This window comes from Accipiter gentilis, chromosome 23 (genome assembly GCF_929443795.1).
Source record: "Accipiter gentilis chromosome 23, bAccGen1.1, whole genome shotgun sequence".
NCBI classification, from domain to species: Eukaryota; Metazoa; Chordata; class Aves; order Accipitriformes; family Accipitridae; genus Astur; species Astur gentilis.
This window is the reverse complement of record NC_064902.1, coordinates 13,675,708-13,698,464: the sequence shown is the minus strand read 5'-3', so window position 1 is coordinate 13,698,464 and position 22,757 is coordinate 13,675,708. Positions and strand designations below refer to the sequence as shown.

Below are 22,757 nucleotides of genomic sequence, written 5' to 3'. Positions count from 1 at the left end.
TACAGATTCTCCTCTAATGAGGTGATAGTAGGTGGCACATACCATTAAGTTCCAGGCTGCTCTAATTACTCAGTTTCTGATCAGACACAACTTGTGTTAGTATGTGATGGCTAAACTCGGTAGTGTTGTCGGAACATCATAACCTCCGCTCTCCAGCAGACTCCTCTCTTCACTTCCCTTGTTCCTCTATTCCATGCATGAGGAAAGTAAGACCAAAGCGCAGTCTTGGTAAAGTGGTTGGGGGAGGGAATCTGGGCCAAACCCCACCAATAAAGCAAAAGCAAAGGGCAAGAACCTCCCAGGTTTTGTGTGTGTTTGCACTCAGTCATTTTCTATATCTTTCTTCTCAGTCTTCATACTTTTCACCTAATTTTTGACTTATCAGTTTTGAGAGTTGCTTTGAAATGGGACTTCCCGAATATACACCCTCACCCCTACTTACCTAATTCAAACACTCCTTTGATACTCTTCTGGCCCTACCTGAGCCCAACATTTTCACAGGAGAAAAAGCTTATTTCACTGGTTAGTTGGGTTTGTTCTCTGGTTTGCTGACTAACTCTTTGGTTTTGTAATCCATAAAGAGGTGGTGTCTGGTTGCACAAGAAAGTGGTGCTTGGGGTAGGCTGTGCTAGTGCAGGCACGCGAACAGCGTGTCTCAAGAGGTCCTGGAGCAGAGCCAGCTCCCAGCAGCACCAGTTGGGGCCAAGGGTGATGGGGTGCACTTGTCTAAACAAGCAAATGCTCTCCTCCAGACCTGAAGGGTACTGATGGCGACGTAGGAGGGACTGGTGGTGGGGCTGCCAGCTGTGGACTCCAAGCCAGAGCAGCACGAGGGATCCCAAACCCTAGGCACTGGGGTAGCTCTTCAAGACACTGTGCAGAAGTAAGAAGAAGTGATGCTAACTTCTCCCATCGATCCAACTTTTGTTGTAAAGCCTGAAGAAATTTCCCAAGGCATCACAGATGAGGTGATGTGAAGACACAGAAGGAGAAGGACTTCCCAAAGTGAAGTAGGTGCAGTGGCAGGTATTCAAGTAGCAAGGAAGCTGGTGGTAAACATGGCCCTTGTCTTGATGGGAATGGACAGGGAACTGTCATGGTTTAACCTGAGCCAGCAACTAAGAACCACACAGCTGCTCACTCACCCCCTCTGCAGCAGGATGGGGAAGAGAATTGGGGGGGGAAAAAAGTAAGACTTGTGGGTTGAGATAAGAACAGTTTAATAAGACAGAAAGGAAGAAAATAATAATGATAATAATAACAATAATAAAATGACAATAATAATAATAATGATAAAAGAATTGGAATATACAAAACAAGTGATGCACAATGCAATTGCTCACTGCTTGCTGATCGATGCCCAGTTAGTTCCCGAGCAGCAATCCCCTCAGGCCAAGTCCCCCCAGTTTGTATACTGGGCATGATGTTACATGGTATGGAATATCCTGTTGACCAGTTGGGGCAGCTCTCCTGGCTGTGTCGCCTCCCAATTTCTTGTGCCCCTCCAGCCTTTTTGCTGGCTGGGCATAAGAAACTGAAAAATCCTTGACTTTAAACACTTCTTAGCAACAACTGAAAACTTGAGTGTGTTATCAAGATTCTTCTCATACTAAATCCAAAACATAACACTATACCAGCTACTAGGAAGAAAAATTAACTCTATACCAGACAAAACCAGGAGAGGACCATATGTGTTGGCACACTTGGCTTGGCTTAACAGGACTGAAGAGCCTTGTCTAAGATGTTGAGTAATGCATCTGAAGTTGCTTAGATCTGAACTTTTCCTGAGGCAATGACATTTGCCTCAGTGAAGGCTCATCTTGTATTGTATGTTCATTATAGCTGAATTCTGTTTAAGGATGCTTATGGTAGAGCATCCCATAAAATAAAATCAATTATGCTTCAGCCATCTTATCTCTACTAAGTGTAAAATGGGGATTGATTGTGCCTCTGAGAAGAAAATGCCATGTAACACATCTCATCTATGTCTAAATGTGTTCCTGGTAGACCAAAACCACTTAGAAACAGCTGTAGCAAGAGTAAGATGCTGGGGCTGGATGGGAGCTGGCACTGCCTTGTCCTGTCCTCAAGGATGATACAGGAAGAGGCCTATATTGCCTTAATACAGCATCCTTTTTGCAAATGCACTCGAACAACAGTCTTGGGGACCGGCCCAAATGTAATACCTGATCAAATCGTGCTCTTGGTGTGTCAGATTAGCAGCAGATGCAATGCTAAAGCAGTCTTGTTTAATAGCTTTTTATCTTCTGTACCAGTGGATTCAAAGGGATGTAAAAGATCTGGAATGCTGGGCCACAGCGTGTGGGAGGAAAGCAGCCTCTGAGTCACTGGTGGTTGTTAAATGACAGCAGAATTGAAATGCCTTGAAAGCCCCAACCGTGCACTCATGTAGGCTGCTAATTGTTGATGATCTGCAAAGACAAAGCCCTGACCGAACTTCCGAGAGAGCCCTGTTTCCCTAAAGAAAAAGAGGAATGAAACAGCCATTTCTCTGGCCTCTCAGCTGAGCTATGAGAGCGCGTATGATGCAGAAGGCATGGCCTCCCCTTGGACTGTTGGCTGGGATGAGATGGTATTGCTGCCCCGGATACCCAAAAAAGCATCTCCCCCCGCCTCTCCTGCAGCACCAAGTGGAGCCTGGCCTGCGGCCGCCTGGGTGGTGGTTCATGGTGCCTCCGTAGAGGCAAGAACTAGGGTGCAAAGGATAGCTGTTCCCCTTTTATTCTGGGGGGAAATAAGTCCGAGGGAGTGATGCTGCAGGGGTGGAGGACTGCTGGATGCAGAACTGCTACTGCTAGCGCTTTCCCAAAAGGATGAGTGTGCTCTTCTGGTATAGGCTTAACTTCTCGATTGAGAGCAGTCTTCTCCATCCTGTGGTTCCCTTATTCACCAGGTCTCTTGTTTGCACCTGGATTGGATTTAATTCCCTCTAGGCTGTGCCTGAAAGGTCTCTGGTCAAAGCTGAGGAACATCAGGTTTAACTGGAATGAGGTATTTCCACTGGATAACAACTCTCCCTGGAGGATTTTTTTGGAAAAATTTCTCAACCTGTTCAATTCTCTTACAACCCTGGTGCCATGAGTCCAGGAGGACCCAAGCACTTGCAGCTCTGTGAATCACTCCTGGGCTTGCACTGGTGGCCTTAGGGACAGGATGGAGAGGAACTGACTCGTGGAGGTGGCATGGAGGGCAATCCTTCGCTGCAGCCTGCTGTCACCAGGCTCCCCCAACAAAAATAGCTGTGCATGCCTCGGGTTGAGGCATTGCATAATGCAAGCTTTGCGTGATGAGAACATATGAATTAGGGGCTTACAGCTCACTTTAAAGTCAGTGGAAGAAGGACCCACTTTATCCTCCTTGCTAATAGCCCTAAAAGATCATGGCTCTCCTATCTGTGCCGTAACATGACTTTTTGCCCATAAAACTGGTGCTGACTATTTCTGCAAAAAGACGCATTGGAGCTATAACTCGGTGCCTGGGGAGATGTTGGAGGTATTAGGAGGTCACTGGTTAAAGCTATGCAAAACTCACTAGGGCTTAGTTTGAGGTCAGAGCCTTGTCCCCAGATGTAATAACTGCTCACTGCATGGGCAGGCTCAGACACAAATATGTACTTGCCCCCCAGCTCCTTTGGGCTCACAGTAATGCTGGCTCCTTCCTTGCTGTCCTCATCGACTTGTTCATCTGTAAGAAAACACAATGCTTTCCTAAATTTAGCTGCATAAGTACTGTGGGTGTTGTGTCTTCTTCCCCCCTTCCCCCGTTTCGAAAGCCATCTTAAAAACTGCACAGCGATTTAAATGGCAGCTTGATGGGAAACCATAGCAAATGACTCTGCAATTAGTAAATCTCTCCTATTGTGACAGCTCTATTATTAAACTGCCATTAATGCCAGGCTATTAATCTGCTGTCTCCTCAATCCCCATGATTCCTGTTACTTGCCCGTACTTTTCGCCATTTTTTTTTTTTTTTTTTTTTTTTTTTTTTTGTTTTAAAGTTTCAACTGCCTTCCAGCATGTGTTTCCAGGGAGGGTGTATGAGGTGGCACTTGCTGGGGGAGGAAGGCTTTGTGGCACTGTCCCTTAGGAGCTTTTCATCTGCAAGGCAGGTAAGAGAAAGCCCTGATCAGTCGTCTCTCGCTTGCCTTGGAATTTTCGCTACTTCAAAACAGAAGAATGTGAAACTTCTCATTTGCAAAAGTCAAAGTTTAGCCCTTAAGGAAGCCCCTTTTTGTAGGAAGGCAAAGGCGTAGGGAGGGAAGCTGTGAAAGCAAATGGGCAGCAGTGTTGTCTTAGGAAAAGTCATAGCTCTCCCGATAGTAGGGTGAACTTTGCAGCTGCCGTTTCCTCCACCCCGTGATACAGGTCTGCATCCCATTTCTTAGCCCATAAATCTGCTCTGTCACCCCAGGGCTCAGGGACAGGCAGTGCTATAGGCAATGTGGTGGGGCTGGAGCGTGCAGGGCTGCAAACAGCAATGAAAGCAGAGCCTCAAATTTTACCCCAAACGGTGCCTCCCTAGTGCAGGTATGTTGTGTGTTGGCAGCGCACACTTGCACGCAATCATCCCTCCTGAAAAAGCAGAGGCTGCCTAGCCAGGGGCAGAGAGAGCGATAGCGTGTGGAGGAGCGGCTGCTGTAGTGTAGGACTGGGGTGACAGGAAGGTTTTGCCTTTAATCTGAGCATTGAGATTGACCTGTTGAGGAGACAGTGTTGGCACCTCTGTCCTGGGTTTCTGCTAGAGAAGGAAATTGGATCCTCTTTGCAGTGGTGCAAGGGTGAGCTTACCGCAGGGAGGTGTCTGCTGGCTGCCAAGAAAATGCTTGAGAAGGTCCCCACCAGCCTTAAATCTGTGACTTCTTGGCTTACTGCCGCTGCTCAGGATGGTGCTGGGTTCAGTGGAGAGGTCTGCCAGCCCTGCAGCTCCCCTGGCACCACAGTGCCCTGTAGAGGAAGAGCTGATGATGGTGCTGCCTGCTGCTACCTCGCAGAAAATCTGGATGTATACTTAGAAAACGTGTATGTATAGTTGTCCTGTTGTTCTTCGTTAAGTGATACTGTAACCGCTATACTGTCACCTGCTGCTTGGAGAAGACTGTGTCTTGCAGTACTGTCTGGACTAGGTCTTTCTGAAAGCTTGGAAATTTGGGATTGTATGGATTTTTAACAGCTAGCGTATAAAGAAAGCATCCCTCTCCCCTCCTTGGCAGAGATAACAGGAAAGGAACCTATCAACCCAAAATCTGAGATGTAAAAACTTGTGGGGATGAAGTGAAGAACAGCAAAACTTCTCCAGTAGAGAATTGCACCTTATTTTTTCAGGCTTTTCCCTCAGCCTCAATGATTTAAACATAGCCATGCTGGCGTAAATCAGCTGCGCCACGTAAACACCTAAATTCTTTTTGCATCTTGTTGCTATAGAAACTTCCCCAAAGCCTGGGTACCTGCACAGCCTCTTCGCTGCTCTGGGAACATGGGATGCCTCTGAGCCGGGGCATCTGGTCGAGGAGATCTGCTGTGGAGTTGGCCCGTTCTGGGAAGGACTTCTGTCTGCCACTGCTTTTGGGCGACTGAGGTATTAGTGAAAATGAAGATCTGCATCCACTTAGTGCCAGCTTTAGTCCCTTGTGATGAGAGATGGGCTTCTGCCGAGCACGCTGCCCTCTGTTAACTGTGGATATTTAGGAGGCTCTTAAATACAGTATTATATTCCTAATTATGCAGAAATCCTTCAATCTGGCCTGTTTCATCTGGAATTATACTCAACCATCAAATCCTGCCAAATACGTTCTTCTTGGAGCGAGGGAGGCTGGTGCGCTTGGATTGCCCTCTGCAGAGAGGCAAAGCCCGGCCAGGGGCGGGATGAGCAGATGCAGGGGCTGCTGGCGTGGAGGTGCCCATCTGCCTTCTGCCAGCAGGGACCAGGCACGGCCATGGGCACCCACCTTCCCAGCCCTTCACCCTGCGTGGTCCCAGTAAAAGCTTATGTTCTCAGATGCTTCCCAAGTAAGGTGAGTATTTTTGTGTCTGTCCGTGGGATTTGTTCATGGCAGTGCTTCCAGAGGAGGCTGGATGGAGGCTTTCACCAGAGAAGATGGCAGAGGAGAGTGTGGCTTTGGGAGAGGACTGATGTGGTAGCTACAGGAATGACTTGTGAAGAGCATTTGCGCCCTCCTACTCTGGTACTCTTCTCCTCTGGCTAAATCGCTTTACACCAGGAATGAGTAATTCTGGGAATAACAAAGGCTACACGATGCTTGGTATATTTAATAGCGTATTTAATGTAGCTGCAATTCAGATCACAAACATCCTTTGCAAAGGTGCAACTACTGCCTAAAAAACCACCCCAATGGGCTTGAGGCAAATGCTATTTCTAAAGGAATCCAGTTCTTAATTACCTTGAAAAATCACAGAAAATGTAAGTAATTGTTAGTCAGTTATGCCTGGGCCACTATCAGTCTAGCATGTGATGCTCTCCAGGAGCGTGCAGTTGCTGCAGGGGTATACCTGAAACTTGCAAGGAAGCTCTAATGGCCCCTTTGCAATCCATCCCTCAGGGATTGCTTGTTGGTTCAGAGCACCTGTAAGCTTCGTTGCTCTGCCTAATCATTTTGATCAAGACCTATTTTCTTGTTGTCTCCCTCCCACCTAACGTACATGCAACAATTCTCAGCTACATAGAGAGGAACCACATAATTTTCACTCAAACTTCCACATCCTATTAAGCCTTGCACTGCTTCTTAGCAACAAATTAATAGTTGAGTGAAAGGGTTTTATAGTACAATGTGTATTAGAGAATAAATATTCTTAAATTACCATTCTGTAAGTAATTGGAGAGAATATTTCTGTTACGAAAAACATTTTCTAGGGAGCTCTTTTAAGCCTGTAATGTTAGTTTCTGTCTGCAGTATGTCTGGTTATTACTGTGTGTCAGGGATGTCAGCTAATATGAAGGTGGGAGACAGCAAAACTTGGTTTTCATAGTTGTTTTTACAGCTTTCAGAAAATAATTTTCTCTCTGTGTTTCTTTCCCTTTTTTTTTATTTAAAAAAAGGGGGGTATTCAAAGCATGTTTTTGCCAAGTGTACAGCTTCAAAACTTGGTTTTCCTGGCAATAATTCTTCCAGTGTTGATTCTGGCCTGGATTCTGTGTGTTCGTCTTCATGGAGCAATAAGGTTTGCAGCCGCGAGCCTTTCGATATTGTTCCCAGTGGCCCTTGCACAGAAACACACTCATGGAGTAGGAGGTGTAGCTCTGGAGAGTGAACTTCTGCAGCAGTTCCTGTGCCTTTCAGTAGCAGAAACAACGTCCAGGAAATCACAGGGAAATAAGATATTGAGACAACAGCTCTGCTCTAAATATTGCTCTAAACTTTATGGCAAAAAATGAATAGATCTCTAACTTTTATTGCCTTATTGCACATGTAACTACTGTGTTTCAGTATGCAAATGGCTGCTGACGTAGCAGAGTGCGCACTTGCTGCCTCTTCTCATGTGTAATCAAAAGGTACAAATGAGAAGGTGTCTTTCTCATAAACTGGGTCACTGGGTTAATAGAGTTGTGAAAATATCCCCTCCTCACCCGTGCCGTTAATATCTCAGCATCCATCTAGATTTTAATACTGTCATATGCTCATGATATGCGTGTCTGTCATCTGCTTGCTCTGAAGGTTTTCTCCCTTAGTCGAGGAAATACTCTGCATGATAGAGATCACTGCTGAATGCAATATGATGCTTTGACTGGCAACAATTCGTCTTCATTTGAACACTAAATATTCCATTTCTCTAGCTACTGAAAGACTTGATTTAGGATAGTGGCTTAGTGACTATTCCAGGCAAGGGTCTGAAAAGGCAATATTCAGCTGAACTTTATGCCTACTCAGTTTTTAAAAACTAGGTAAGTTTTTGATGTTTCTGTGTCTGGTACCCATTCCCTGGACTCTTGTGTCTCCTGCTGCCATGGTTTTGACTGAGAAACTCTTGTACAGGTGGTGTTTGCACTGCTTTCTTGTTGGGTTTTAGTATGTTCCTTTTGATAGTGATTCAGCAGGAAATTCTAGATTTTAGGGGGAGGAGGAATAGGGGAGCTGTATTTGCTGTTCTGTCAAATGGGATGAATCTTCTCCCTAGTTTACAGATTGCTAAAGTCAGGAACTTAATCTAAGGGACCTAAGATGAACTGTTCTCTAGGAAAAGATGTCTTTCTCCTTGGCCATCGTAGGAAGCCAGGGTGATGCTCTCCAGTTAGACAGTTCATACAGGTGGGCATGGATCCCTTCCCTAGCGCCTTCCTGAAAGGTGCTGCACTTGCTCTGAACAGCACTGCTAAGCCTTTATGATATAAAACATTAGCTTTACTTTCCTGTTGATTCAAACACTAATCGCTTCTTCCTTCTCCCTGCACCTTTTGTGCCCAGGTGCTCTGTCGCTTTTCTGAGCTACAGTCTGGGTAGGGTGGGTTGACACACTGTTACTCCTAATGGTGTGGCCTCCCCCGGTCTGATAATGGGAATATGAAAAAATGCTTTGCTAATGAGCGTGTTACTCCTTTTGGACTCGTAGTCAGCATCTTGCAAGGAGGTGCTAGATGCCTGGTTTTCTGAGCAGTGGGGGTGCAGATTTCATGTGAAGGAGGACTCAGTCCTCCTTGCCCTGCAGCAGCAAGAGCTGAATGGTCACAATCTGATTTTGTTCATTTTCAGATGTCTTTGAACATGCTTTTCCTCCCCCTCCCCCTTTCTCAGAATTAGGGGTCACTCTGCCTTTGCTATTAGGGATCCTTCTCTGCCTCCTGAAGTGCATCTCTTCCAGAGAGATCACGCGATCAGGTCAACCCCTTTTTCTCAAGTAATGCAAATGCCATCTACTCCAGGTAGTCAAGATTACCAAGTAACTTTACTTGCAGCCTGTGAGAGCGATAGGTTGTAGTTGCCATTGTGGTTAGCAAAACAAAAGCAATTTTTCTCCACTTAAATGGAAGGCAGTTGTTCTCCCCACCAGCTCTTTTAAGTCTTCTTCCAGCCTAGAGCTCATCAGCCAGGTCCTGGCCACCCTGAAGTTTGTGGGATCACGGTCTGACTTCTGCGGGATAATGACTTTTCTGCCCACGTCCAAATGATACCAGCTACCAGTTACAAAAGGAGAATGGTAAATTCATCTGTTAGCTGCTCTCTCTCCTGCAAGATTTACTTCCACTAGGGATTTTTACAGGCCAATGCTGTGTCTTTCGTGATGGGGTTGTGTAGTGGAGGAAATTTATTGTTCCCTTCTTAATAGATAGCTGTATTTCATTTCCGAACAACCACTTTATGTGCGAGAAAGCAATTCCATTATGCCACTGCACAGCATTGGGAGCATCTGTGGCAGCGGGGGCATTTGGATTAAAGAGAGTAAAGGCTGCACATCTGCTGCCCTCCACCCCTATTCACAAAACACAGTGTTAATCCTAAAGAAAAGAGAGCAATTAGCTTGTAAACCCTTCCTGAACCCACTGGAAGATTAGCCATTTTCAATTAAAGCTTTTCAGCTGGAAAGATAATGGGCTAAAATTTCCAGCTTTTAAAAAATACTATTATTGACCATGTGGTTTTATTTGTGTCAATTTACATCCTTTATAATTAGCTACCCTGGGATAATTAGGACTGCCTTGCGCCATATCCCGTTCCCCAGTCTTTCCCCTTATAATGCAAATGGCAAACTGATGTCGTGGTCTGTCTTCTGGCCTGTTGCAACTAGTATGAATCCACTGTTGCCGTTTGGACCCATGCTGGGAATGAGCCGTAAGCAGTACTTTTATGGGTTCCTGTAACTCACAAGTAAAAGGATAAACCTTTACATACTGCTGTGAGCGTGCTGTAACTGTTCCCAGGGAGCCCACATGGGAGGAGGGAGGCTGATCCCATCTTGCAAGCCTGCAATAACAAGCCATTTGCAGTCCCTCGGGGAGCTCCACACACTCTAAAGCCAAAATACTTCTTTATACATCACTGGTCCCAGCACTTGGGGGTTACCTGGAGCTGTGTGTGGCTTTGCTTTGTCCCAGCTTGGGAGGTAAAACCTCCCGAGCTGGAGCTGGAGCCAAACCGGCAGATGGAAACGCCTTGCCCCAAAACATGGGGCTGATCGACTCTGTCTGAAGACATCTGTGTGTCTGAGCACTTCTGAAAGCCGCTATCGCTCCTCAGGGTGGCTGGGTAGAGCCAGGAGCCTTCCTGTAGCGGCAAGGCAGTCTGACCTGGTTTCACCCCATGCTGGAAAGCTGCACGCCAACCCCTGTGGCGTTGCGGTGCCTCTTTCATCTCTGTTTGCTTACTGCGATCTGCTCCCCCCCCGTTTCCTGCAGCTACTGCACGAGTGCAGCGCTGGCGTCGCTCAGCATCGTCGGTGCTGCAGACCCAGCGGGGTGAGAGGCTTGGGCTGGAGCCGACAGCCAGCTCGTGGCCTCATCCAGTACTGCCCGCTGCGGTGTCCCCCCTCAGCTGTGTGTCCCTGTCTGCGCCGCACGTGCAGCCTTGCCTCCCGTACTACTGCAAGTTAACACGATCAGCCGTGTTTCAGGGGACTTGTGGCTTTGGTCACTACGCGTGGCTCTGAAACACAGCCGTGCCTGTGCTGCTGTTAGTGGCTGGGCTACGTCTAAGCAAAAAAGGAGAAGAAAGGCTGGTCCTTCAAGGAACTGCTTGGCTACGTAGGCTGAGGTACCTGACATGGAAATTAGCCCTCTGGCCATGGCCAACAACTTCTGAATGAGGTAAACTCAATGAGTTATCTGAACGCAAAACCACGCAGTGCTCTGAATCCTGGGTGCAATGTGGGCTGTGCTTTTTCTGAGTCACCAGAATTATTGGTGTTGCTCCTAGTTCCTGGCTGTCTCCCATGTAGACCTTGGCCAGGTCCCACCTAGCTTTGCCTTGACGCTTCTAGAAGAGTTGCACGGTGTAGGTACTGCATGGTAGTGTGTAAGAGCAGATATAAAAGCCGTTAAAGCTTTTTTTGTTTAAGGAATATGGCTTGGTGCTCTTGGGATCTCGCTGGCCTTATGCTACTGATACTAACATCGTCTTTTTGCAGTCAGCACTTTTCCTGCTATTTCTTTGTTGAAATCCATATGAAAATATGCCTTGGAAAATATTTTACATCTGAACTAGTTAATACAGCACCTTGGAGAGAAGGTGTCTGATGCAACAGAGTACAAATGAAGCCTCATTAAGCAGGAATTCAGTGATTCTGCTGAATGCCCCAGCAATTAAATTTCATCTCGATTCATATGCAGGTCAGGAGAGTTTGGAAGGAGAATAGAGGAAGCAAAGCACTGTGGCTCAGTACTATGCAAATTAGTGTTAACATGGCATTTCATTTATTGTTAATGCATTGTTACACTGCTACTCATTGAAAAGAAACTGTGTGACAACTGCTAAGACTGATGACCCACTTGCTTATTTTTCCATCTGTGTTGGCAGCATTGCCTCTGAAAAGACCAGTGCCAGGATAAATCTTTTAAGGGGAAGATGCAGAGGTTTTTCTTCCCACAGAGAGGAGTGGAGTTGGGTGCTGACTAAATGTTAAGACCTGTCCTTCAGGCTGCACTAAGCTGTAGCATTACCTCTCTCTCTGTTTCGGGGTGAGATGTGGCATGGCCCACACCCCTGCTACTGGAAGGACCCTTTGTTATGGTGCAAGCGCCGAGTCCTTTTGGAGCAAGAGGAACAAGTCTTCAGTCCCTACTATTGCAAAGACCTGAGCTCTTGTGGCATGTTATGTAGTAGGGGGTTCAAGGGTGCTGACGTGCTTTGCAGCTCCATCAACGCGTTCACACCTCTGCTCCCGCGAGGCAGGTCCCTGCTGTCACTTGGGCTGATTGAGCTGTGGCACTGCTGTCCTGTCTTTGGAGGACAGAAGTGCTGGTTCCCCATTTTCTGTCTATATCCAAAGGTCTATAGCAGGATATGTTTCCTCTCTTCTGTTTTTGGTTATGTGGTCTATGTGAAGGAGCTTTTTTCATCTAAACTGTCTACCCACAGCAGGGAAGGAGGGTGGATACTGGCTGGCTGCTAATACAGACCCATCACTATTTTTCTTCTTGGTGATATTAATAAAATACAAAGAAGAAACAGCATTTCTGCTGAAGAGGAGAGATCATGAACAGGCCCTGCCAGGGCAGCACTGGTGCCGATATCGAGGTGCCAAGCGTAGCTGCCACGTAGTTGCTGTAAATTGGAGTGGTTTAATGACCTTAAAACTGGGAACCAGTCCCACCACTGAAGAACCTGGATGCTTATTTTCCCTCCAGATTTTTAGCTGTAAACAACTTGCTATCATTCTGGTACATTGATCACTAAAAGTGAGAAGGTGGGAGCTATTAGGCATTTTGGTTTCCTCCAGTTGCATGGTGCTGGTCTCCGTTTCTGCATGGTTCCTCCATTCACATGTAATTCTTTGCTGAGCTGGTTCAGTGCATGCTCAAGAGGATTTTGCTTGTGTCCCAAGGCTGTTTGATATCTGCTAGCTACATTGCTATGAAAGATTTGAGGGGGGAAAAAAGTAAAGCCAATTAGGAGCATCCCCAAATGGGGGGGGTGTTTTACCCAGAAAAAGTGCTTCTTCCGTACCACACAGCCACAGATGTAGAGATAAATGGGAGAAATATGCTCTGTCTAGCTGAAAGTGATGGTCCCACTTTCAGATGCTGTGCATGCAGCTTCCAGAGCTGTTCGTTTGTTTTTGGTTTTGGTTTTTTTTTTTTTTTCCAGAGCTCTGTTCCTTTCGGACCAGGTCATAAACTTCCACCCTGCCCTGGCATGCATGGCTGGTGGTTGCTGATAGATCATTAACCTCCTGCTGCATTGCTTATTGCTGTGTCTTGTCAAGCTCATCTCCATTTGGCTTAAAAAAAACATTGGAAAGCTGAAATTCACTTTTGTTGTGATGACCTCTGTTAAGGTCTCTGAACGAGCTCTTTTGTATCATTAGAGCTGGCTGGGGAGTAAAGGATCTTGTACTTTGCAACTTATTTGTCTTCCACTGTACCTCTTATCAGTGCTGGAGTCCCCAACCCTGTAGTGTCCTACTCTGATTACCCAGATCCAGAAATCCAGAGCTTGAGGTAAATTGTGGGGTTTCTCCTAATGTTCAGTGACTAAGAAAAGAATGGCATAGCATATATACAGTATTAAGGGAGAAAGATGTGCTCCATGCCGCCCTGAGGGCCAACTCTCTATGGCCTCAGCTAGGGCAATGGGGCTGGGGCTGCTCATTGCATAACCTGAAGTATGACTGGAGGAGCCATAAATGCAATTGCTCCCCAGAGTTCAGAGTGCTTTTCCTCCCACATGGACTGAACATCACAAGTCCTTTTCCCAGGGTTTTGGACCTGTTTTCACAACTTCAGATCACTGACTATTAGCTAAAAGGGTGCAGTAGGCAGGAGTTGCTTGGAGGAGGCAAGTTAACCATTGAGGTTAAACCCAGAAATGCTGGAAAAAGCTTTGAAGCAGTGTGTGCCTTGGTGGGGCCATGGCTTGCAGGCATGATTCTGGTGATGGTGCCTGTTATTTATGGCTCTTGACTCTTGTTTGAAATCCCCGTTTTACCTAGCTATATGATGTCCCCTGGCAGATGGTTGCAGAAAGCACAGACCTGACCCTACAGTTCACTCGGAAAAGCCCCAGTAGCAAGACAGACCATGGGGGAAGGGAGACCAGGAGAAAAGGATGAGAGGTGTGCATGAAGTCACCATCAGAACCATGGTGATGAATGTTTTTGTGGATCTGAAATGATGTTGTACTTAAAATTGTTAAAAGAAATCCGTGAGACTACTCAAAATGGCAGCATACTCTTCTCATTTGGGTTTTGGGTTAGAATTTTTTAATTCCCACATCTGTATAGCTATTTTTCTTCTGTGACAGCCCCTCTCATGTAGTCCAGTCCCTTCAGTTTGCTGTTGTTAGTAATGGTGCTGGTACATCCCGTCTCATTTGTTAGCCCAGTGACTTGACCCTTGGGTTTTACTCAGGGGCATGTTCTCATGCATTTATTCCTCTGTTCCACAAAAGAATTTTTGCCAGGAACACACATGGAGAAAACAAATGTAAAGCATCACTGAATATGTATTTGCAAGGTGAACATACAGACCCTTAAATTTCAGAGGACTGCTGTGCTCTGTCATCTGGCTGAGACCAGTCGGTGAAGTTTTTCAAGGGAGTTAAATGCTGTTTTGGTGGCGTATGGTGACCTCTTTCCATATGAAGTTGGGACAAAATGTTTTCTCTCCTCTATTTAGCTAAAAATTATCTAGGTAACTCACTTGGCTTTTAGTCGCTTGCAAAAGGAAAGGGCTGAGCCCTTTGTAGGTCACAATTTCTTGCCAGGGGTCTGATTAAGAATACTAGACTGATTTGGAGAGAAAGGACCAGTGCTGTCTCAGACACAGACTCACTGACTTATTTGTAAATTTAGTAAGTGAAAATTCAAGTGCCTGGGCTTGCATCTCCATGGAATAGGGAAGGAGATGTCCCCTGCTGTTAGGAGGGAGGGAGATCTGCTGAGGTTGACCAGGGACTTTGGTCATTGGGAACAGGCCAAAAGTTTCAGTTTTTAAAAACCGGAACGTCCAGTTACCTACCGTTTTGAGCTTTGTTTGTTTCCTGAACTAAAAGCCTATTACTCTGGCGTGCGTTTCAGCCCAGTTAGGGATGCTGGCGTACAGGCGAGATGCGTATTCGGGGAATGCCGAAGTGCCGGTGTTGTGCGGAGAAGGGGTCGCTGCGGCGCTTCCTTCTTCCCGTTCATCACAGCTTCGGGAGGCATCTTGCCTTCCCCACTCGTGTCTTCCCCTGCAGTGCTGCCAGGCAATGACAGATGTGGATATCTCTTTCTGAAATGGTTAAGCAGAAGAACGTACAGCAGCTGCTTTATTGTGCTCTGGTGGTGGAGGGAATGGATGGCGGTCTTGGAAGTACTCTAGCAGCGCTCTCTGTCTCGGTGCTCTGCGTGTGTGCATGCAGCAAGGGCTCTAATTGCCTACTGGATGGGTCAATTTATCTCTCAGTGTTCATTACCTGTAATAAATTAATGTTTAGGACTGGCTGGTGGAATTTGCACTTAAAGGAGAGAATAATCAAGGACTTCTTCCTCTGGCTCCATTATTAAACTGTTTAAATACCGTTTTCTTTCAAGATTTTTTTTTTTTTAAAGTTATTTCTCCTTTTCTTATAAAAATATATCAGTAAAATAGTGTGTTGCATTTTGGGTCTCTGTGAAAAACAGGGCACCTGCTTAGACCAAAGATAAGCTCCGCTGCAGGCCTCAGGCTGGCATGCAGTTGTAAGGGGTTTCTAAATCAGCCCAACTCTGTAAAATTGGAGCAGATGAGATGGAGCAAATGTGCAGCCAGTGGATAGCTGGGTAACCAGCTGTGAAGTCTCTTCCACCAAAAGAGTGATGGATCTTCCCTTTGTCCCTCCTCCTCTTCCCCCTGTCCGTTGCAACCAAAAATCAATCAAGGAAGGGTGTAGGCTCTCCAATCTCTTGATTTTGTGCAGAGATGGGTTGGAGTTTGCAGTAAAAACTGGCTTTCCAAGCAAGACATCTCGAAGCACTGGGTCTGCTGTGCCAAAACAAGCTTTGACAAGGGTGGATGAGCAGGAACAGGGGTCCCCAGCCCCACCTAGACCCCTGATGTGCAGGTGTATGTTTTTGGATGGAAGAAGTAGGATGGGGAGATGACAATGTAAAATCTTAATTTAAGATCTGAATTTAAAAGAAATGGAAAGCATCTGCGGCAGTCTCTTCTGTACCTTCCCTAACCCAAAGCAATTTCTGTTGCTATTAATATGATTTTTATATGCGGTTAGAACTTTGGTGTTTCTCTGTGCACTGTAAGTGTGTGTGGTTGGCTGTTTTTCCTCATCATTTTCCTGTGGCTGACTGTTCATTACATTCATTCAGCTGTCTTCAGAGAGTCTCCTGAGACTTCCTAATGCTGAGCGATGTAAGATCCTCTCCATGTTCTCCCAGGCTCAGAGCATGTTCAATGCTAAATGGTCCATTTCAGGATCTTGCAGGAGTGTTCCACAGTCCTGTGACTTCTGACGAGGATGCTTTTGGATGTGGTTAAATAAGTAATGGTTTAAATCGCAGGAACAAATACCCATCAAGCAGTAAACTAAATCATTGATATTCTGAACAGCCTGTGATCTTCCCTCTGCCGTCCTCCCTGTCTTGTTTGCATGAAAGTGTATTGTGTAAATGTCATCCCAACCAATTTAGGCCATGTAAGGTTTGCAGCTTCACTCCCACCAAGGTTCAGGGAGGATTTGTAAGTTAGCTCTGGGGAAACATATATTAAGTTCAAGAGCAGGACAGTATGTGTTGGGTACAAGAAATGATAAACTAAGTGCTAGTATGTGTGTGCCTGTAAGGGTAGCTACTCCTTACTTACAAGAAATGAATTTTGTTCAAAGGTCAGCCTGTTCCTGAGATGATTAAATACGCTTTTGTTTAGACTGGTGGCCTATTGACTAGTATCGCCTCTTTAGTTGTGTAGATGAAAGCCAAGAGCCAGTGCGGATGGATGTTTGCAATAGGGACCACCCAAAAGCTGTTCTAGCCATGGACTGTCCTCAGCCCCTGCTGTCTTTCAGCTCAGCATTTTATACTGAAGTGGGGGCCCAAGAAAGCATTCCCTACACCATCTTTAGACCTAGAATAGTAATAGGAGATCAGTATATGCCAAGAAAGCAGAACTGAGATATTTTTTTTTTCCTTTTTCATGTGGAAAGACTTTTTTAACATCCTCCCTGCTGCTCCCCCCCCAATTAACTTCTTTTTCCAGTAGGCATAGCGCGTGGGTAAAAACCAAACATCATTAGCCAGAATGAGGCTTGCACGTAGTTGATGTTGCCAGAGCATTTTTGGATAGCTGCTAATTCTGAGCACACAAGCATAAAGTTAATGTCAAGAGGTACAGAAGAATGTACAGACTGTTCATGAAAAATCAAAGCTCTACATGCTGTTCCTTGAGTTTATCAAGCTATAGTTTAGGTTGATGCCTCACGCTTTTTTATGACACCTATATATTTTGATGTCATAATGTGTCTTTTGGGGCTGCCTAATTTTGTTGGTGTGTGGATGTACCCTTTTTCTTCCCCATTGGAAACTCAAGCTGTTCACTTCAACTGGTTTTAATATAGTGCCACCTGAAACATGAAGAAAGTATTTTGTTTATGGGTTTTGGCCAGAAACCACAGAGTAAACATCTCTATTCTCTCCAGGCTCCTGGTGCGCTGGGCTTTTGCCAACCAGCTCAACAAATGCCACAAAAAATTCTGGGTTTGAAATGCCAAAAAGCCTCTTCTGTTTCCACCAATAGCAGCAAAATGGGGCAGCTCCATCCAGTTCTTGCCCACAAAGCCAAGCAACTTCACCTGTGTAGTAGACCTGCCCTCTTGTACCCTTTCTCGATACAGCAGATATTCTGGGAAGAATTTTATGGTGGCATAAACATAAATAATTGCTTTCAGCTTTTCTTTAAAACATCCTATTGGAGATGTCCATTTCACGGCATCCAAAGCAGTGGGCTATTCTCAAATTAGCAGCTTCTTGTTGTATTTGTGGTGCAACTGGAGATGTTTTTTTTCCTTTAAGATGAGATTTCTCTGCAGCAAAAGCATTAATAGCTGTGTGAAAAGATTTCTAATTACGAATTTTGGCTCAATTACCAATTAAGTCTATTGTCAGACTGAACCACTTCTTAAAAACAAATTATGGACCAAAATATCTCTTTTGTAAGTAGGATTTTCTTACTTAGTAATTTTATTGCTTTTGTATAAGTTGTCTGCATGTGAAACAGCTGAGTTCAAACCAAAATAGAGAAGTTGCTGCATTTCAATCCAAGCAAGAACTCTGATGTTAGCCTGAAACCCAGTTCTCCTTCTCCGCATGGGCCACACAGAGTTAGGGTCCCCAGGCCTGCAAAATTTCCTGCTGGCACATCAAGATGTATTCAGGCCCTTTCGATTTATGCTGATTTGTCTCCAGTGGAAACAAGACTTAACCTTGCTGTCCCTCCACGAGCATCCTTCTAAATTTGTAACCTCTTGACTACTTTCAGCCAGATCTAGTAGGAGTCTCAAACGTGACTGGACCCTTATACAAAACTGCAGATGGCTTTTGTGCCTTCGTGCCTCAGACCATGCTTGTCTTGCTCTCTCTTCACCATTCGTGGCTATAACCTTGCTGTTATAGATGATACTGGTTCCCAAGGGAATACAGCGACTATGGAGAAAACTGCCTTTTGGGTGTAAGAAGGGGGCTGGTTGGTACAAACAGGGTTTGTGTCTCACAGCTTGACTGAAACAGGGACCTGCACGGTGCTGCAGGTGGGACGTGAGCCCTGCGCACACCCTCGCTGCCTTCCCTGCCGCATACCCCAGGGCTGGGACTGTAGCATCACCCTCATGCTCTCTATCTCCAACACAAGTCAGCATACTTTAATTTTTCATTTTAATAGCAAAGGCAGCAGAGGCTGGTTTATTACAACAATTTCTTTCTAGTCCAGTACCCTATCTCCACCCACGGTGGAGGACCAGCTGTTTTGGGGGAAGCCACGAAGCATGCTGTGCTGGAGGGCAGGACTCCCTGTGACCCAGCTGGTGACCAGCACTGCCCCCAAAGCCTCCCCTCGCTGCAGTCCCTTGCTCACCTGAATCCTAGCACAGGACTCGCGTGCGTTTTGCCGGTGCTGGTTCCTCTGCCCTTCCTAAGAAAGGGTTAAACCGAGTTTTCAGAAAACGCTGTAGGCAGGACACAAGACTGCAGCTTCAATACTCCCTTACGAGCACTGTGTGTGTGTTTGGGAAGCAGTGTAATGCTTTGACAGCAGCTTGACATTGCCTTGAAAGGTGCTGGAGGCTCTGCAAGCACTTGCCAAGAGGGGGTGGGGGAAAGGAAAGTGTGTCAGGCAATACTGCAGTCGCAGCCTCTTCTTGCGCTCAGCCCCACTGCTGCTGCTGCTGCTGCTGCTGCTGCTGCAACTTGGAGGTTTGTGCGAAGCTCCGCTGCCGGCCAACTTCTGCAGCTGGCACCGAGCACAGCGCCGAGGGCAGCCCTACCTCTGCCGCAGCACCGGCTGCTCGCCTTTTCTTTCATTTATTCCTTTTTTTCTTTTTTTTTTTTTCCCCCCACCCCCCTGCCTGAAAACCCCGTGACAGCCACAGAAGGGTTCAGGCAGGAAAGGGCCAGCACACCTCAATGGGATGATGTCCGCTCTCAACCGGTGGGGTGCGAGGTGGAATACCGCTGGGAATGAAGTGCACGCTCGACATTTGCTGCATCTGCCGGAGAGTCAGGGCTCAGTGGCTGCCTCCCCTTCAACCAGCTGTTCCGTTTAATCACTGCGCTTCTAACTTTTGCTTTGCAATGCCTGATGGCCAGTCGAGCCGAGAGAGCTAGCACGGGATTTTTAGGACCGGCTAAAAAAACCTATACCCTTCATTTTCCTATTTCTCTACACAGGACTGGCGAGTCACACGTTAAACAGCCATGTAAAGACATTTCTTTCTAATGGATTGCCACGTTTTTGAGTCCTCGCACGCTGGAGTGCCCAGGACAATTTCTTTTTGATATTCCTGCTGTGAAGCGAGGAGCAGCGTGTGCGTTGCAGCCCCGCTCGGCTGTGGGAGGCAGCCTGAAAGTGAGCCTGAGCTGGCTGGAAAGTGATTCCAGTGCAGGCAGGGAGAGAGAAAGGAGCGGCTGTTGCAATTAGTTGAATGATTTGATAGATAACAGCAGACATGCTTTGTGGACTGAAAAAGGATTTGCAGTCAGACTTTGGTGAGTGAGCCTGTCCGTATTTCCCCCCCCCCCCCCCCCCCTCCTCCAGTAGTTTACTTTTGTTTATTCTGATTTTCTTTAACCACTTTAAATATCATTAACAATTTCATGTGCTACTTTGAAGGGGGTTTTACAAATCCAAACCGTTGCATACAAACTGTGACTTAATTGCTTTGATTTGCAAAATATATCTCTGCTTCTCCGGATAGAATTTCTCCCTGTGACCACTGGAGAGTATCCTTCAGGCTGCCTCCCTCCTTCCCCTTCTCCAGCTGGAAGATTGGCAGATACAGGGGCTGTTCTTAAGGCACCCCAGATATTGCGGAGCATTTACAGCTAGTGTTTTGATTTTGTTTTTTTTTTGTTGGTTTTGTTTTTTGTTTTTTTTTGTTTTTTTTTTTTTTTAAATCCCTAAACCCTAAATGTAGCTTTTTTATTTTTCAAGACCAGACTGCGAATGGGCTGGTCATTCAGCAATGGTGAATAGAGGGCTGGGGGTAGGACAGGGGTAAAGGACTCTGCCATCACTCCCACCTCCAGTGTAATCTACTACTACCTTGTCTAATAAATATTTCAGCTCCTGCTAGACATCTGTCATTTCAATGAGCTCCTAACCCCTGTTTTAGAAACCTGGGGTAAGCAATTCACTCTTACTGTGGAGTATAAAAAAAATCCTTTTCATTTCTGCAAAAGAGTGGGTAGATGAGTGTTGAAGGGCACTTTTACAAAGGGCACAGTCACTGAATCCTGGCCCCAGTCTTTCCAGGATGGATAGGGCCCAGTATTTCTAACTGGGTGCAATATTCAGGTACTTTGTTGCATGCTGTAGCTCTGCTTGTTGCAGCTAAATATACTGCATGGAGCATGCCCTTCTGCTCTGATGCAAGCATTTCCCTTCTGAAAGCAGACATTGGAATTGGAAGTATAAAGCTAATTCATGGGTTTTGAATCATTTTACATTGCCTGAAGTGATATAGTGGGACTGACTTCGTTCTTTCCTTGGCCTCAAGATGCCCTAAAGCATAAACCTAACTTTAGAAAATTTTTTTCCCCTCCCTAAATCTGAGGGGTAAAATAAACCAGGTGTAAAGCAGCTTAGCCTGGCTGTGTTGCCTAATCTATGGATGGTGACTGGATGCAACGTCCACTTACTGTACCAGCACAGCAAGGAGTGGTTTGGGGGCTGGGGCTTATTTTGAAGCTGTCTGAGACATGGCGATGAGTCCTGGTAGGCAGAGGGTGCCTGGGCGCGTGATTTAACAGGGCAGGAATGCAGGCGTTCCATGAAAAGATCAAAAGACAGCTTGGCAGGAGCTCCCGTTGCTCTTGGGGCTGAGCCATAAGCTGGGCCCCTAGCTCAGAGGTGGCTGATACCAGCTGCGCTGGAGGAGTCTCCTGGATGCCACCAGCCACAGGGAGGATCATTCATCCAGTTCCTCCAACATGTCACCAGAGGCATCTGGTGCTTCATACGTGCGAGTCCCGATGATTGCTGTGTTGCTGCAAATGGCGATGTTGTCTGGGTGTCGGGTGATCAAATGAGAAATATTCCTGATCTCGGCTCCAAACCTTTCTTGAAGAACCTTGGGTTGATATTGTACCTAGCTCCGTCGCGTACAAGGGAACAGTGCAGTTGCTGAGCTGGCAAGGAAGCCTTCTTCATGCTGGTTTCAGACACTTACAGCTTGTGCTGGTGGTGCTCCTGCGGACCAAGGGTGGGCTTTCATCATCCAGTAGGTACTGTTTTCCTCAGCATCCCACAGATGAGGCCATCCTTTGCACCAGCCACAGAGCAAAGACAGAGAGAGGGGTGGGCAACCATCTCGTTCCAAGTCTGCCATCCCTTTTCTTCTTAGATATTTTAGTGCACAAAGAAGAATCTTTGAGGGGCGGGATCTATTACAATGCATTGGGTTTGGCTTTGCTGATGCATAAGGGAGCTCTCTTTTGGTCACTCTGCTCGGCTCTTAATGTAGTTTTTCTCCTCATAACCTGGCTTTTTCACGAGACTCATCTCCACATCTGAAAATCATCTGAGATGGAAGCAATAAAGCGATTTGCTACCTTATCACTCATTTTAGCATTTTAAGTGTGATAGGGAAAACCAGATGGATTGTTTCAAAGAGACATCCAAATGTTTCAGAAGTGCTTCCTGGGCCCACCATCATTAGGGTCTTTGTTATTTCTTTCCTCCAGCCACTCTCAAAAGTTTTCTGATGGGACATTTTAATAATACAGAGCTTTTGTCTGTCCTTCAGAATGGAAGGGTCAGAAAATGCAAACTAGCAGTGATGTTTTATGGAAGGTGGGGGAAGCGCTTATCTTCTGGTTAGAGTAAGCTTGTGTGTGGATCTGCTGATACCAGTGTGATAGTGTGTTTCCACAAAAGACCTTGCAATCTTGCAACTGGAGGACTTCCCTGAAATGCTTTATGGCCTTTCTGAAGTCCAGGAAGACCCTATATGTTTTGCTCTAGCAAACTTCATGTTCCGTTAGTCCTTACTGCAGGATCACTGCAGGAGTGTGCAGAACGACAGAGCTCGTTGAATCTCCTTCATGCTGCTCCAAGTGACCAGCTGTGAGGATTCCATTGCAAACCAGCCCAAGTTAAATGGTTAATTGACTACAGCACAGGCAACTTCAGAAGACCCTTTGTATTTCAGATATGTGCATTTGGGTGACTTCACTATTTATTTTTTTTAAATATGGTTTGTGTAGAAGGTAAAGGAAAAATAAAGATAGTAGATGAGGATGTTCAGGGCTTTTCTGTTTGGGTTTGTTGTTTGGTTTCAGGCGGGGGGTTTTTGCCATTAGAAGCCATGCTTTTAGTGTGAGATGGACTCTCTGCAGATCAAGGACAGCAGTACAAATTTCCTGTGCCACCTTCCTGACCAGCAAGCTGCACCC

At 46.0% G+C, this 22,757-nt stretch overlaps 1 protein-coding gene across 4 annotated transcripts in view; it reads left to right on the top strand.

Moving 5' to 3' along the window:
- The window catches only part of GRIP2 (glutamate receptor interacting protein 2), a 292,459-nt gene that overhangs the window by 184,467 nt on the left and 85,235 nt on the right, over positions 1-22,757 (top strand). Inside the window, exon 1 of one of the 4 annotated variants that reach the window (XM_049827182.1) lies at positions 19,737-19,850. The exons of the other annotated variants lie outside the window; for them this stretch is intronic. Within the exon in view, the coding sequence (XP_049683139.1) occupies positions 19,811-19,850 (40 nt within the window). The 5' untranslated portion in view covers positions 19,737-19,810. Of the gene's footprint in view, positions 1-19,736; positions 19,851-22,757 lie in introns of those variants that run through there. 4 annotated transcript variants of the gene reach the window in all.